The sequence below is a fragment of the Pygoscelis adeliae genome, unplaced genomic scaffold (assembly GCF_000699105.1).
Source record: "Pygoscelis adeliae isolate BGI_AS28 unplaced genomic scaffold, ASM69910v1 Scaffold66, whole genome shotgun sequence".
Classification (NCBI taxonomy): domain Eukaryota; kingdom Metazoa; phylum Chordata; class Aves; order Sphenisciformes; family Spheniscidae; genus Pygoscelis; species Pygoscelis adeliae.
Window position 1 is genome coordinate 881479 of NW_008825167.1, and position 17500 is coordinate 898978.

The 17500-nt window shown below is 36.5% G+C and overlaps 1 protein-coding gene across 1 annotated transcript in view; it reads right to left on the minus strand.

The window, feature by feature from the left end:
• Window positions 1-17500, minus strand: part of HHIP (hedgehog interacting protein) — a 73232-nt gene that overhangs the window by 51030 nt on the left and 4702 nt on the right. The window contains exons 2-4 of the mRNA XM_009328752.1: window positions 14789-14984; window positions 7363-7519; window positions 6395-6596 (exon numbers count right to left, since the gene is read on the minus strand). Of these exons, the coding sequence (XP_009327027.1) occupies window positions 6395-6596; window positions 7363-7519; window positions 14789-14984 (555 nt within the window). The remainder of the gene's footprint in view (window positions 1-6394; window positions 6597-7362; window positions 7520-14788; window positions 14985-17500) is intronic.

Genomic DNA, 17500 nt, shown 5'->3' on the forward strand with positions numbered 1-17500 from the left:
AAAAAGGTGCCTATGGTGACAAGGTGCTCATTTGACCCTGAGAAGCTCTGGAATAATTGGCTCGTAGGGGCATAGTTAGTATATTTAATTCCTGACAGTCTAGTTTCATAGTCTTATACTGAATATACGAATTGCTATGTTCCACAGCACTCTTCATGGCATCACGGAAGATTCCTACCTGAATCACTGGATCACTCATGAATAAGACTTTGCAGGACTGAAAGTATTTGTGCTCTGATATAAAAACTAACCAACAAACAGTAAGGAATATATCTAACTTTTAACTCTTCTTAAGACTATTACTTGGAAAGTTGCTGAGCATACACTTAAAATAATTGTTGTCAGATATTTCTATATTTTTTTCACTGCAAAGAGAATTGGCTGTTAAAATATTTACACGGAATTATATAGGAATATAGCATTTAAAAAACTTCGGGAATTAAAAAAAACATATAAACTAGTCTTACTGATTAATTTGAAAGTAAGATGAAATGAAAAGGGGATTATGGCTTAGGATTTAGGGGAAGTTTCTGTTAAAATTTAACAGTTTCTGGAAAGGAAAACCATAGTCTTAGAGTAGAGAAGAAGGTGACAGAGGTCAAGGAGTCTAACTAATATATTCTTAACAGTGATCTCCAATACGATTTCATAGAGATTTTCTGTCCCTTTTCCGTTCCCTCCCCTGCCCTGCCCTTTCCTTCCTCAGAGGCTTTGGCCTTGATCACAGTATTCCCATGAGATGTACTAAGAATATTTTATTACTAGCTAAAAAAAAAAAAGAAAGAAAAAAAAAGATCTCTACACAAGTACAAGTGGTAATTCCATAATGGCAGTTTTAAGGATACCCATTTTGTAGGGGTTTCTACTCTAGGCACTATGTGAGGCAAAGTGCAACAGAATGCAGCTATTCTTGCTGGCTGCACAATTTATGACCCTGTAGTCAGCAGATACACACCAGAGCTACACCAGAGCTTGGTCACAATCAAAAATAGTTGCAATAAACTGAAAATAACTTAAGGATCAGAGGTGAAAAGCAACTGAACATGAATCCCAACTGCAATTCCATACCTGAAGAGCTAATTCAGTCAGTGGATTTATAAGTAGAAAACTACCATGTAACTACAGGGACTTGATTTTACCATTGGCAGTATTAAGATGTAAACTTGGCTACTTTGTACAGTTCTGAGGTCCTTCATTTTAAAAGGATGTTGGGAAGTTGAATGATTGTAGGGAAGGACCGCAAAAATGATTTAAGGACTAACAGTTGCAGCCCTAGAGCTACTTAGCTTTTCAGAATGTATTTTGAAAGGTGATTATAGCATTTAACTCCTAAGAGAAGTGGTAGCCTCTTCCTTTTTTGTTGTTGCCAAATCATACCTTGATGCCTTCCCTTCCAAACAATATATTTTAGACCAATGTATTTTAGACCAATACCTGGTTTTGGGCTCAGGAGACAAGAGAGTGAATGAAAACTGATGTAATAGGTTGTGCTACATTTTATGGTGGCTGCTACTAATCTAAAGGTTTCCAAATCTTAGGAAATAATACAGTTAATAAGATAAAATACAGCCACAGGAGTAAGGAAATTTGGAGAACTGCTACAGCATTCAGCATTTTTCTCTAAGGTAGATACAATCTTGAGTACAAGGTGACTGATCTTGTAATAATAACATATTCAGCACTGCTACATCTCAAGAAATCATTAAATTCAAGTATTTAGAATGTTTTGATCCTTTTTTTTTCTGCTGAGTGCATTATGGGTTAAAATCATATTTGCCCAATACTTTTAAAGCACTTAATTATTTTGTCTAACATTTTGACAATAGATTCAGATACATCAGGACTATTTTTTATTGATAATTGATTAAGGTCTCCTTAAACGCCAGTGAAATCAAAGTATTACCATTATTAGTTCAATAACTTCTCATTCAAACTTTCCGCCTCTCTTCTACTTGGCAATAGTTTAAAACAAAAAGAAAATAGCGGTAGTGGAAATCAGTCCGAAAGAAAAAACGGGTACTAATGTTTTCATTAAAAAATTGTCTTTGCTACATAACTTTGAAGGAACAACTGTAAAATGTTGCTCTGTAACGAACAGCTCTCTTCACCACAACATAATGGAGCAGTAAATCACCAGAACAAGGAAGCAGATCTTTAGGGTTTTTTTCTGGTAAATGCTTACTCTTTTCTTCTACATACATGCCACATACTCAGGGTACTTTGTAAGATTAATGGGCACAGGTGACAGAATCAGTATTTTCTCCACTACACTGGGATATATATTCCTAAATAGTTGAGCCCAGGTGCATGTCCTAGCTTCGAGTTACAGGTGCGTGTCTCACTCATGTCCTTACTCAACTTTGGGGCAAGACTGAGGTGCACAGCTTCCTTCTTTTCACCACATTCTTGAGACAGGGAAGAAAAGGCTAAGGGTGACAGGAGGGACTTGGCCAAGTGCTCAATCCATCCACACATACTAGAATACTTATGTAGCCAGTGTGACATAAAATATATTGGAGGGAGCCACTGATGTTGAATTAGCAACTTCTTCGTTAAGATCCGTTCATGGCTTCCACCAACTGAGTTGTAAAATAGAAGATCAAAAAAGGCTAACTGTGCTGTCAAAGAGGATTAGAAATTGGGAGATGTGCAGAGAAAAATTGTTTCTTAAGCTCTTCAGAGCTTTTTTTTTTTTTTTTTTTTAATCTTCAGGAATTCTGCATCTAATTTTCTCTTGACTAGGGCATCCAGGAAGCACAAGCTACCATCATTCATTCATGGCATCTCTCTCTGTTATGAAATACTTCTACATGCTTGTGCTAATTCCTTCTGAGATACTGGCAGCATACAAAAGTATCACTTCTTCTCTTTTATTTTAACTCCTTAAAATTAAATCACATAAGTGTCAGTAGATTTTACTGCAGCAACAATTTTCAAGCAGAGGCCTCAATGACTTCAATGAACATTAAAAGCCAATGGACCAATAAAACATATGCATCAGGTTGTACCACTCTTCTTACTTAATTTCCATTTATATCCACAGACCTTCACAGGAGTGACCAACAAGAAGCAACTCCAGATAATCCTGTTTATGTGCTTAGGTTAGCAGGACCAGTGAAGAAGCCCTACAGGCTTGCTCACAGCAATGTTAGGGGCTCAAAATGAATTTCATCATGGGGACCATTAGTTCCATTAGAGGAACAAAACAGCATCTTTTTAAGCGGGTATTGTGGCTGATTACTGTACAATGCAGTCACCTCTCTTCCTCTGTTTTTGTATATTGTTTTCCTCCTTATCTGACTGCCAGTGCTGTGATGAGCGAAATGATGTTAGTGAGATCAGCACTAAAATCCAGGATTATTTTTATGAAGGAAATATGTCATTTCTGTTTCTTGGTTATATCAGCCTCAAGATAGTTTTAAGTATATTCTTTGGAAAATCATGATGCCACAGATTTGCTGCTTTGTCACAATATAATGATTTTATCACTCCTAAATTTCCTCTTTACAGTAGAAAAAGAAGAGAAAATCAACCACCGCTATTTTACTCCATCTATCAACATTAAAAATATCGTATTGGGATAACTGTCCAAAATGCTTTTCAGAGGCATCAATTTAAATTACTTTTCATTCAACCACAGCTGCAAATTATTATTGTAATTATTTACTGGATACAACATATATCTATAAAAGTTTGAAAAAATACTTTTACTATTGTCACTAGAGTTAAGTATTTGTTCGTATTTCAGATACAGACAAAAATTTAACAGAAACTGCTATTTTCAGACACTTGGGTATAAGAGAGAAAATTTTTACACTTTTTTTTAGGGAAAAAGAATTGTTTGCCTTTTCTTGCTCCAAGGTTGGAAAAGAGGTGAACAGTTTTTGTTTACATCAATGAAGGGTTTCTATGTTAATTCAAGAATAACATTACATGGATGATGTTATACAGGAATTGACTAGATATTTGGGTTAAAATCTATGAATCTGTGTAAAAGAACAGAGGACTCAAAAAAGGCAACTTGCTACCTTGGCAAAACACTTCACTGGAACATATGGGCCTAAGTTTGACCAGGGACAACTAAAAATTCATTGATTCCATTTTACTTTTTCACTTACACCACTATATGAGAGGAATCAGGCACATCGAGCAAAATGTATACATACAAATTCATCTATCTGACACTACAAGCATTTCTTGAGTAAGCACAGAGGTCACATTCAGCAATTCTCGCACTTTGCCTGTGGATGCAGTGTTTTAGATAGGGTTTTTTTTTAATTGCTGGCTGTACACTATCTGCACTGCCTGCTGGAAAATTGTCTTTCCACATAGTATTCTCCATTACTGATTTCTAGTTTTAAAGTTTATAACAGGTAAGTAAAATCAAATACCCTTCAAGTAGTCTATTTTGATGGAATAATTGCTACCGTTGTCACAGTGATCTTGCATCCTTGTAGGTAAAGGACCATGGATAATGATTATAGGAATCAGACTGCAGGGGATAAACATAAAAATGTTTAAGAACCCTTGTTTTAAAACTACCATTTGGATTATGTGGGTTTTGTTTTATTCTGTTTATTTATTATTTTATATAATGTACTCATTCCTCAAATTCTGTCCCCTTTCTATTTAAGAGCTGGAGTATTGCTTCTAGGCACATTCCCTTTCTCCTTACCTGTGAAGTACATAAAGCCTCCGTTCTTGCCAGCCTGCATTAAACACTGCAATACAATTATCCTCAGTCACTGAACTGTTATCTCAGGGAATTGAATTAGACTTTCTAGCTTAGAGAACATCAAATTATTTACATAAAATGTTTTAGTTGAAACAGATCCAGTTTAGAGTATTATATGATGGTTAGGGTAGTAAAGACTAAAAAGATCAGGTCACTGATTTAAAACAGAACTAAAAGTTGAATCTGAATCTGAGGGTAGCTGTTGAGAGTCTTATCAAGCAGGCTATTGCCTATTCAGAAGCATGGAAAATCAGTTTTCTATTTAGACTTTCCTCTAAGTTCCAGCTGTAAAAGTTTCCTCGAGGAAGGTTTGTTTGGGACCGATAGCAGTTCTGTGGAAAGTTTCAGTGTCAGTTTTTGACAAGTACAAACTATCAGAATTTTCAGTTAAGAAATATGAAACAGCCGTAGATCGATGTTCAAAAATACCCCTGATAAGTTCCTTCTGTTTTGGTCTCTTGAACATAATGGTTAGCTACAGATGCACAAAGGGAAGTGTTCAGGAAATCACAGAATCACATAGATTGGTTCTTTTCCTGAAAAAGGTGTAATATATTTAATTTCTCCCTCTCTCTCAACACAAACTAAAAATCTCTGAGATTTCGTCTTGGAAAAGACTATCTTAATTGGCTTATTGCCCTTAGAGCTGAAACACAAAATGATTAGTTAGCATGTGCTATGCATTTTAAATTGATATGGTTTGTCACAATTATTATTTAAGATTACTCTGTCAAGAGTATGTCAATATATCTTTCATCCATGAAGGCTTTATGATATATAGTCCTGACTGTTCTAGGCAAAACCTGATTACAATTTAAATTCGCTTTATGTATCTGGATTTTACTTGCACTACCACTCTAAAACATGACAAGAAATCAACATGGAACAACACTTATGACATTTCCAAAGTAAAATATCCCCCAACAGGCTTATGAGTTTTCCATTAGTACTTACCCCATACCTAGATGTAATTTCTTACCTCCACCCTCCAATGTATTCCCATCAGTGCCCATTCAGCATTCACTCCCCTGACCATGAAAGCCTTCCCATTACACACAATGAAAGCTGTTGCACCAACCCGCCCGCATGTCTGAATTTAGAGGGTCAGTCACTTTTTACGTGCATCTCAAATACATCCTGTTTTAAAGCAGCCTTCCACCAAGGGCAGCTTGTGCCACATTTGAGGTTGAGCCAAGAGGGAGCGAGCACCCCTGCCCCTCTCCCGGGGGTCCCTGAGCACTCCCAGGCCCCCTCCTGTGTCCGGCTCCCGGGGCATCGCTGAGCACCCGCAGGTCAGGGGAGGCCCTGAGCCAAACTTGCTCCCACTGGAATCACAGCAAAACTCGGCTGAATTCAGCGGGACAGAAATGAGCCCAAAGGATGAAAATACAAAGATAATGCTGTCGGATGCTGGTGTTGGATAGTTTCTTCTGAAATTAAAGTGAGCAAAAAATGAAGGGAAAGAGACAGTTACAAGATGCTATGCTTTCCCTTCTGGAAACAAGGAAGTTTTCACTTCTTTGCCAGATAGAACTGTAGTGTCTGTTGTCATTACTCTTCTTTTTTATTATTTAAATTAATTTCTGAAAAACGTTTCTTCCCTTTTTCCCCATATACAGGCTAAAATATAAACAGGTAGAGATAAGTATAAAATCCAACCTTTATTCCACTTTGAACAAGCTTGTGTATATCCAAAAAAGGTTCCTTGAGTATGTCTCCTTCAGGACTGAAAATCTTCACATATCCTTCTTTCTCAAGAATAAAGAGGCGATGGGATCCATCCCCACAATGTACTGCTCCAACAGGCTGCCTTAGTCCACTCACAACCTCCTGAATACAGAAGCAGTTGTGCTTGTGTTTTCTAAAAAAAATTTTTAAAAATAGTGAGAAATTTCTTTTTTCTTGTAACCATGACACAACAATGTCCCTAAAAGATAAAATGATTGTTCTGCAGTGAAATTAAAAACACAGTTATACAATCCAGAATAAATTATTTCCTAGAATGTATGCAAGCAGATAATACTGAAAATCAATTTGAACTTCACTTGAGCAAAATTTGGTTTGTATACAAGAAAGAGAAAATTAATTCATCTTAGATCTGAAATGTAGAGGAATAGAAGAGAAAAAATTTGGTAAAAAAAGAGAACAATTTATAAATACAAAATTTCTACCATACAATAAACATAGTAAATTCCAGCAGTTTGACAAAATTTGGTTTCTAAAACCCATTTTTAAAAAATGACAATCTAATTTAATTATTTTCACAAAGAAAAATACATGAATGAAATAAATTGAAAATCATGAAATCAATATTTTACTAATAAACTTATTGTAGTTGTTAGTAACATTAAATTCAGGTAGAAATGACTTCCTAGAACTATGTATGATCCACAGGGTGGATCAAACCAGGATTCTAAGACCTTTTCAGCAATGCAAATATCAAATGGTACTGAAATATTGAAGCTAATGTAACTTTCTCTTTTGACGTACATTAGCAGCAGCAAAAGAAAGTAACATCTGGAAAACACAGCTGCTGAGCATAAGCACACACTGAGCTGTTTCACTGTGAAAACCACAGGCTTTGCTAAGGTTTTTTTTCAGATTAAACAGCATTTATCTTTATGAACCTGCTGATCTCTTCCTCTTTGTCATATTCTTCCATGTGGTCCAGGGAGTTAGAAGCTGGCCCTCGCACTTGTTTTCTTGGAAAATCTGGAAAGCATACACCACCATCTTTTCTTGCATAGTAAAAGCAAAACTCATCAGCTGTAGTTTGGAGAAAACCTTAAAAATGCAAAAGAGTATACAAATGTTTAGTGTGTTGTCATGTCTGCAGTTTTGTGCCATCAAACTAATCTTTAAATAGATTATATATTGAGTGGAAAAAGGAGTCATTTTAGACAAAGTGCTATCTGCAAAAAAGGCCTGCTCTGAATAAATACAAACTGAGTATTACCTGTTATGGTTTACTCATCTGTATTTGTATTAAACCTTATTTTCAGTGTGCTTAAATAAAAATACCAATTCATTCAAAATGACACTACAGTTCACTCATTAAAAAATTAAGAGACAAAGTTCAGAGTTGAGGCTGTGATAGACATTTCGCTGATTTTAACCCTATTAATCAAGTGTAGTATCTGCTGTAAAATAGCTTGAGCAGCTTTCATTTAACTTTTTTTTTTTTTTAAGTGGCTTGTTGTAGTAAAAATTTCAGTAAAGACTTCGGTAAAAGACATGCAATAAAGACTTTCTGGAATGCTGGCAGCAAAGGACATCAGTCGGAGAGGTGAATAATTAGTTGTCTCAGAAAGCGAGAAGTACTGCTGAAAACTGCACCGTGTTGACATGCAGTTGGCCTCTGGTTGACTCCCAGCATTAGAGTGGGTGAACACAGACATCGCGAGGTCTACTTCCTCAGCCCCCATCCCCTGCAAAGGGGGATATGTCTCATGCTGCATTGGAGCTGGCTTTAAGCTGGCTTGGGCGAAAGGTGGTCTTTAGGTTTTAGGTTAAAATGGGAAGGAGTTCGAAGACCCAGGGAAATGAGAAGTTGGTAAAATGAGAGCCTTTGAGGAAAAACCTTGCCACTACTGATATTACACTATGTTTAATGACAGCAAAAGTATCTATTTCTGGCCACAAACCTATTTCTAGTCATTTCTATCCAGTTTTTAACAATTAGTATTAAATCTAAGAAGATAGAATTTGGCTAGTTATACGTGGCCAATTTTACTAAAACATTGTTAAGATAATATGTCTTAAGTTACCTTCATTCCTCTTTGCATTATTGGCATACTGTGTTAGGACGTGCTGTGGTCCAGGACATAACTCATAGGATACACAGAATTAGCACTTAATTGGAATTAGAGGCCTAATTTATGCATGGCTTTACCACTTGTGAATAATGCAGTAATCCATAGATCTTGGCCATAAAACCTCTGGCTTACAACGTACAATAAGAGCTGATCAGGGACAGCTGTCTTTCACTGGAAAATCCCAATTTCTTAAAAGCAAAGCTTTTTCAGAAACATTATCAGTTTTGACAAAATTTTAGTTAAGATGATGTTTCTGGTCCCAACTCAAACTTCTGGTCTAAATGGAAAAGAGAGAAACGGACAGCAAACCTCGTATCACTATACTCCAATGTCTTGTAATTAGGGTGTTTCATTAGGAAGAGGAATATTCAGGTCAATGCCCCTCATCTGTCAGGCAAGAGTTTGACCCTAAGCGTCCCATTTCCCAAGTAAATGTCCTAACAACGACTTTATTAGCTATCCTGGGGTGGTCTCTCTGTGGCTTTCTTCATGGAAAATTTCGAAAGAGTTCAATTTCTTCCTTATGTGGAATAGGAAAATTTTTTAGATCCCAGAATTTTTGTGGAGTGGAAAGCCTTTCCCACCCAACTATACTTCTTTTCATATGCATCTTCCTTTAAAAATATTGGAAAAATAACATGACAAAGCCTGCCTTTGGTTTCTATAAAATAATATCTGGAAACACATGGTAGTGCGTTGTGGTGTAAAAGTTTAATTACCATGATTTGGAGCTTCAGTAAATATCATCTCTGAGGAGCTGGTTTTCATTTATAGTACTTATTTGGAGAAAATGGGAGATACTATTTCAAGTGGAACAACTGAAGAGGAACTCTGATATAATCACGGAGTAGTATTCCAAGGCTTATCGATATAATGCCAAAATCAAAGGTAATCTAAAATCTTGCTGTTGAATTATTCGACTTAAGAAATGCACAGTTTTGTCTTTAATAATTTATTTTTCTAGGCACAGTGGGTCATTCAAGAAAATGCAATAGCAAATTAGAAGTGTACAATTTCTAAGAATTTCTAGAATTTTCCAAGTATACCATCTACTATTTACTAAAGATAAACTACTTTTGGCTGGAATGTTATCTTTAGTCAGAAAAACTGAGACCATATTATGATCATATTGTTTACTCAGTACGTGTTCATTTCAAATAACAATCAGATGCAAACTCACTTGACCTTATGCAGTGCCTTTGCTTACATGTAAGATTAATCCCTTTTCCTTATGAAATATTTTGTCATGCACTTAAGTACATGTTGCACTGCATTTGCAAATGCCATGGCATTTGCTATTTAGCAAACCCACCAGCAGGTTCCAACAAAGGATAAGGCTTATGTTCCATTTTCCTTAGAAATGCTCGTAAAAAGTGGGGTTTGAATTAAACTATGAAAATCAGCCAGTAAATTGCTAAAATGTTGCGTTACTGGAAGGAATGTAACGTCTGTAAATACAGTTTCACCTGTGTATTAGGGATGGAATTTTGTTCTATCAAAAACACAGTAATTTAAAAAAAAAATCTGCTTGTGTTATATATGCTAAATTCAACATACTAACAGCTTCACTAAAGACAGTTAGAAAAACGTTTGCTTCTACTCTCATATCTGCTTGTAGCCATTTAATGTTTTCTTTATCGTGCTTAGATTGTAAGGTCTTTAGTGTAGAATTTGCCGTTTTGTTCAGTGTTTGTAGAGTGTCCAGAAGAATGGTCCCTGACAAGTGCCCCTAAGCACTAGAATTGTTTGGAGAAAAAAAAAAAAGATCATTTTGCTCAGTCTGAGTTTATTTGAATACAGCTCTGTCACTGTCCTCTATGAGAACCATGCCTAATAAGGACTGCAACATTTGGTCCTGTGTGAATTTCTGTACTTACTCCTTTATTTTAAAAGACTCTTACATATCATTACAAATTTCCTGCCAGCTGTGTATGCGTTGACAGAGCAGTGCCTGCGTTAACAAAGAAAACTGAAATCACAAAGGAAGATTAAACATAATGTTTAAGTGTTGTACATGTCAGATTTTGCACAAGCTTGCATTTCTATGCTTTTAAAACTTTCTGTCTTGCAAATAAGAATCAAACTACAGACTTTTCAGTTAAGGCAGTTACAGTGAAGGCTTTCTGTGTACGCCTTTATAAAAAACTGTGGGAATAAGTTGCATGATTTCAAGCCTTTTCAAAGGAAAACTGCTGTCAGCTGATCCTCACCTCCTCTCTCCACTTGTATTTGCTGTCAGTTATTCCTCACACTGTATCTTCCTTCCTATCCTACCTTCACCAAATTCCACTTTGCTGGATTCCCTGCTTACTCATCCCCCTGTCTCTTCTCTTTGATACACAACTCAAACGTCGTGGTAGCATTTGTCCCGGTCTTTACAGCAAGTCAAGTTCCTATTAACTCCCTTCCTTGTTTGCACTGCACACAGGATTAAATATCATCCACTCATCTGAGTAGACCTACACTGGCTGAGAGAGCATCTGGAAATCAGGCTCACCTGCTTTATTTCTGCTATGACCTTGAGCATACAGTTCAGTATTGTGTAAAAGAAGTGTTTTCCTGGTTTGGGTTTTTTTTTTTTTAATTGTACTTTTGACAGCTAGATGTGAATTCGTTCACAAAAACCACATTCTCCTCTCCCTTCTCAGCTCTCAGTGAAAATGAAATAAAAGAAGTGATTCCAGACTGATTGTTTCAAAATGTAGTAAGTTCAGTGGTAGCTCACATCATTTCCTACTAGTTTTCAAGTGACTAGTGGCTCTCTTTTCATATTCACACATTGCACGTACCTGTACACAGGCAGTGCCAGGGTTAATCCCCTTGATGCTCTCGTTAGCAGTAGCAACATTATGAGCCACTAGTATTTTTCTGCAGGTTGACTATGTTGACTGTGACTATTAGTTGACTATGTTAGAACTTCTGGAAGTGTTGTGTGGGTTGCAGAATTTCTTAGATTTCCAGCATTTTGAGCTGGGGTGCCCCTGTTTGGAGTTAAAAAATTCATATCAAGCATCTGTTCCGGTAATGCCTGGATTCAGATCTGGGCCTGGATCTGAATTCATCCGCAATCATCTGGAACCCATTTCTTCAAATGAAAACAATGGGGAGCACATAGTTCAAACTCCGTCCGATGTCCTTGGATGGCAGAACGCACCGTGGCTGTGGCACAGGTTTGTTCCTTAGAATATGTCTCTTTCAGTGGCATGGATCAAGCTTCTGCTCATGCCTAAAGGGAGAATCAGCCGTGCCTTTCTTTACTAGCTACGTTAATAATAAATATTAGATAGTCTTCTCTTATGACCTTGGAAAACTTAAAATTCATGTTGATTGAAGATAATTCATTAAGTCACTTAACTCCAGTGTCTCCATCAGTAATCACTTAAACTGAGTCTTACAGTAAAGATCGGATGAGAAATAGTGAGAACATTCACCTGAGATGAAGCAGGGAAGTTCTAATCTCATAGACTTTGTGAAACATCATTACACCCTCCTGCATTAACATATCCATACAATCCTAACAGCTATTGTTATTATTCTGTTTCAATAAAGAATTGGGTCCACTTTTTCTTTGGATATTGCTAAAGAAGTCAATGGAAGTTCTGATACAGTCATAACTGGTGGGCAAACTGCTGTCTTCAAAAGAGTTAACCAAGGATCTGCTAGAGTTTTCGTCTTTGCAAAAAAAGACGGGACAATAAATAAATTTCTGGAGCTAAATCATGAAAAGACCTGATGTGTAATTTCTCAGTCTTCTTGGTTAATATGTACCACCAAAATTTCAATTCCAGAAAAGATGCTTCCTATCTTAAATCGCTAATAATATTTCTCAATTGTGCAGGACTTAAGGGATAAAATTATTTTTGTAGTCAGCAATTTCCTTAAACTCCTTTGTATTGGTGTTCAGAAACAATTAGCACTCCCTAATGGAGGAAAAGTAATTATTTGACTTTTTAACAAATGCACAGTGAATCATTGCCAGAGACCTTGGGTTTCGGGGCCTGTTAATTTCCAACTCTTTGTTTAATCCTCCAGGCTAAGCTGGAAACATAGCTTCCACATTTTCTATTTTTTTCTTTCTTTTGCAATAAATATTATTACGGATATACGGGTCTCACAAGTAAAATAGAAAACCCAAATAAGTTGTTATTTTAATTATTTATATTTTAGAATGTATAAGACTATTAAACTATATTAAAATCCTATAGGCCATTTTCTCAAAAAGAGGGACCCGAATCTTACTTAATTAATACCTTCAGGAAATCCTAGTATAGGTATCAACAACCATATGTACCAGTCAAGTCACCAAATTAACCCTGTTGGTGGACGTAAGTATGCAACAACTTTTTGTTAGTACAACCCACTTTCAGAACAAGTATTTAGAATGATTATTAGCATCTGATTGATGTAGGAAAAATCCTATTTTAACTGACGCTAAAGTATGTAAGCTCTTTTCCTGCAAAGCACAGTGCTCTGTCCAGTGCTAAAGTTATGCTTTCATCTGGTTATCTTTCAAGGCAACCTGGGTGGTCACGAAAAGCACTTGACATCTTGATGCACTTCAGCAGTTTTACATATACACAAACTTTGTAGAAAAATAAATTTGTCATTCGTCACCACATATGTTGATCTGAGGAGTGAGGTTCCTGTGGCTATAGCTCCTGTGCTGCTCAGCCCTTTCTCATTCTCTCTCCCTCCCTCCGCCTCCTCCTTCTTTCTCCCTTTTCCCTCTTTCACTTTTTCCAATTAAACAAAATGTTTCCTCAGAAACACAGAATTTCACAAAACAACTATGAGGGACTTGCTCTGCAGAATATGCTAATCATTTGCACCAGCTACAAACTCATGTCAAAAAAAGTCTTTGTGCTGACTTCTCATATGGGCCAAACATTTAGAATATCTAATCTGTTATCGCTGTTTAGCAGGCAGTCTTGGCAACTGTGATCTATTCTGCTTTGCTTTGGGGAATGTGATAAAGAGCAAGAAACAGCTGGTTTAAGAAAGCCTTAGAAACATCTCTTAGTTTATAAAGACAATAATAATATTTTCATATTTGAATGGGTTGAGATACATGTTAAACCACAGTAAAGGGAAAAAGTAAGTCAATTCAAAATGTTTTCTCACGTCAATAAAAGAACACTGAAAAAAATCCCCACACTCTTGGGATTTCAGAGAAAACAAGTACACACTGTACACACCGAATTAAAAAACACTCCTCCAAATCTCATCCACTTAAACTATCCCCTTTACTCAAATATGTTTATATTATATTACAAAGCTGTGTTCATATGTCAAAAATGACTATTCACAAATTCATTTTTCATATCGTTATCAACTTTTTTTTCCAGTCTGTGTTGCTAGTAAAAAAAAGAAACTTAACCAGTTTAATTATTTTCTCCTGTGTGGCATTATTTGTAAGTAGTGTTTGGACAGGGAAAAAAGCACAGTTTAAAAATTACAGTCTTGAACATATAAATAATTTACTATTGAGAATACCAAAGAAGTTATTTAATATGATAGTGTATTAAGACAGTATTTCTAAAAGAACCATCTTCTGTGGTTATTTTGTTGATATAGTTAAGTGATAGCACACATTTGGTGACCGCCTTACACAACACAGGTCAAATTCTGGTTTTGGTTAGTCCAGCTAACTCTACTGACTACAGTGGGGAAGTGTTAGGTTAGTTAAGAATTTGGTTGTTAACAGCATGTTGGAAGCGATTCAAAGATCACAGAAGTCTATCGAATAGCTCCCTTTGATTTCAATGGGCTTTAAACCCTGTGGAAAAAACATCAGTTTCTAGGGTAACAAAACCAGAAAAAACATTTTACTCCTTAGCTTTTAGAGTCTACAGCAAACAGCCAGCATCTTTTATTTCTTGCATTTTAAAGCTATCTGTCATTTAGAATAGCCTTTTGGATGGCCAACTGCTTGTTTACATGATTTGAGTCAACACGCTAATGTTTCAGCAAAGGTAACAGTTTCAGGTGCCTTTGACAACAAACAATCCCGTGTTTCATGGAGAGTTTAATAGGAGGGTGGCAAGAAAGTGCTCAAAATATTTACCTCACTACGTAAGATCTCCTGTGAAGACCCTGAGATATTCTGTCTTTGCTTGGGCAATCCCCTGGATATCAATGGGGATTTTACCCAGTGAAGAGCTGGATCTATAACCACTCAGGCAGTATCAACATTTCAGAACAGACATCCTTTAGCCCCGTATTTTGTTATAGGTTTTACCTGGTATGTGACCTCTGCAAGTATAATAGAATTCTTTACAATAGTCTTTGCACAGGTAGGGAAGAGTTAGCTCTCTTTCAGGTGTTTCCCCTTTCTCAGGTGAGTGGAATAGGTTCTGAGCGTGAGGTGAGCAGTGTGCACATTTGATTTCCTCCAGTAGCTTCGCACATTCTGTGTTGTTGGTAACAGAAAGTATCTGCAAGCCACAAACCAGAGACAAATAAACATACGACCTGTTTCCCCACCTTACAGAAAAAAAGATTGCATGATCTAATGTAATAAATAATGCTAGCGGAACAAATACAGTTAGTATAAATCGTGTTTCATGTCACCGTTCCGGAAGTGCAAAAATTATTACTATGAAAGGTGCAATATGTCATTAGTACAGTGAGATTTTGAGCGCTTGCTTCTCTTTCTCAGATAAGGATAATAGTACTCAAGTTATTTGATGGACTCATGCCCACAATCTCTTAATCACATAGGCAATCTCTGAACTAGAGGGATCATTTATATAAGGAGGAGCTACCGCAGCAGGCCTTCTACCCACTTCTCTTATGAGAAATACTTAAAAACCTAACTTGTAAGGTGACCTATTAAGTATTTAGAGACTAAAAATTAAAATTCTACCATCAAAACACATCAGAAAAACCATATCTAGGTATTTGTTAAACAGGTGTGTCTTGAACGATACCACAGCCCGGCTACTGAAATGACTGCTGTGGAGTTTAGCAGGTGCCTTGGATTTTTCATGCTTTGAATGCCGCTCTGCTTTTTGCTCTTTCTAATGCAAACGACTTGGAGGTGGGAAAAGCTGTATGTTTTCAGACATTTCTTTTTGTAAGTGAAAAAGTAGAATTTGTTCATAACATCTTGTTTGTCTCAATATTGAAACGGTAACTTTGTCCTGAAAAAAGAGCGTATGTTATGCATAGTACTTGAAGAAGCACGAAACCACGATTGATGATGTGTTTAAGTAAATACAGGAGCCTAAGGAGCGCAATGTCATCAAATCTTGAAAAATAATGGAAAACAGCATAGTCGTCTTTATTAGTCTTTGAATGCAGTGCACTTTGTTAATCTATTGTTAACCACATGGATTGTTTTTTGATCATTCATCCCAATGGTGGGTAGTGGGAAATGTGTTCTCAGTTGAGAGGGACTGAATCTGATCCAATGCAAAAACAAAGCTCGTTTTTTTTCTGCTATTTATTTAACACAGCTATAAACAAAGACTGTAAGACACTTATATTAAGAAATATTAATGCGGTAAATATTTGTATTCTGCAAAATCTATAAATATTTGTAAATAGCGCATTTGAAAATATTGACACAGTTTTGCTATAGTTCATATCTCTGAGTTAATTTGTAGAAGGACTTTCCAATGTCATTCCCTTGCAACATAACATTGAAGGGAATTATCTAAATTAGTTTTGATGAAATAAGTTATTCAATGCATGAAGACTCTTGATACGTTTGAGTATGCTGTCTCATAGGTCGGCTCTCTTCTAGGATGCAGTACTTTGATAACACAGTTCTGAACTCAGCATTTTATTTAGGGATCGTAATTACATAAACCTCAAACACTTGAGAGAAATGCACTCTCCATTATTTTAAACAGATACGTATTCAAAATATTACACATGGCCTGTACACAAAATCCTATTTAAAGGAACCTTAATTTAGAAGACAAACTCTTTCCAGGAAAATTTAGTCTTACCATACATATATTGTCAAAAGGCCATCTGAAATGTGCACTAAAGTTTAGTGGTGTAAGTTGGACCACTGATTAGAAGAACACCATTTGGCTTCTACCCTTATTCTGGAAGAGCTGCCATTGGCTTCAAAAAGAATTCCTCCAGATTTGCCAGGATCGTTAAATGCATTAAATGTCCTGTTCTTTAGACTACTATTCTCAGACTATCCTCAGCTTCATAGCACCTGCAATTAAGTAATGTGACTAACATCTGCCACGTGTGGTTTATTATCTCTCTTCAGACCCTTCTTGGGAATATAGTTGTCTCACATCTTCTTTTGGAAAGGGTTTCTCTCTTTTTTTTTTTTTTCAAGCCTTGAAGACAGTAATCAGTTAATTGCATATTGCATGTATGGCGAAAGGCTTGCATTGGCCCTGAATTTGTTGGGGAATTCTTTCCACAGCCACAGCCCCCTCTCTCCTGGAAAAGTTTAGATTCTTTACGCTAGACTGCTCATTTGGGCCGTAGCAGCAGAACTGTTAACCTTAGTCTTCTTTCTTGAGGTTCAGATGTTGTTTTAGATATGGTAGCTCTGGGGGAAAATGCCTTGAAGACAGGAACTAAAAATATGATAACTACAATAAACTATAACCAAAATACATAATAACTAAAACTTTAAACTTGACAATACTGCCTAGGATTGCAATCCAGGTAGTAGAGAACAGACTTTATATGCTTGCAGCAATCCACACTGCTGAGGCAATCATCTTCTGCATTAGCTGGACTGTCTTAAGGGATGATGGTATCCTGACCTACTTTGTGTTGCTGTGGTTCTGATGGGAAGTGGCCTGTATAATTCAGTCAAGTCATTGTCTGCCAAATAGAACCAAGTCTGAAGCCAATAGGGGATGATCGAAAGCACTATCCATAAATGCTAATTTTTAACAACATTATGTCAGCAAGAAGCTGAGAGCTCTCCTGAAGTAAGGATGAAATTACCTATTCTGGTGTTTCCACC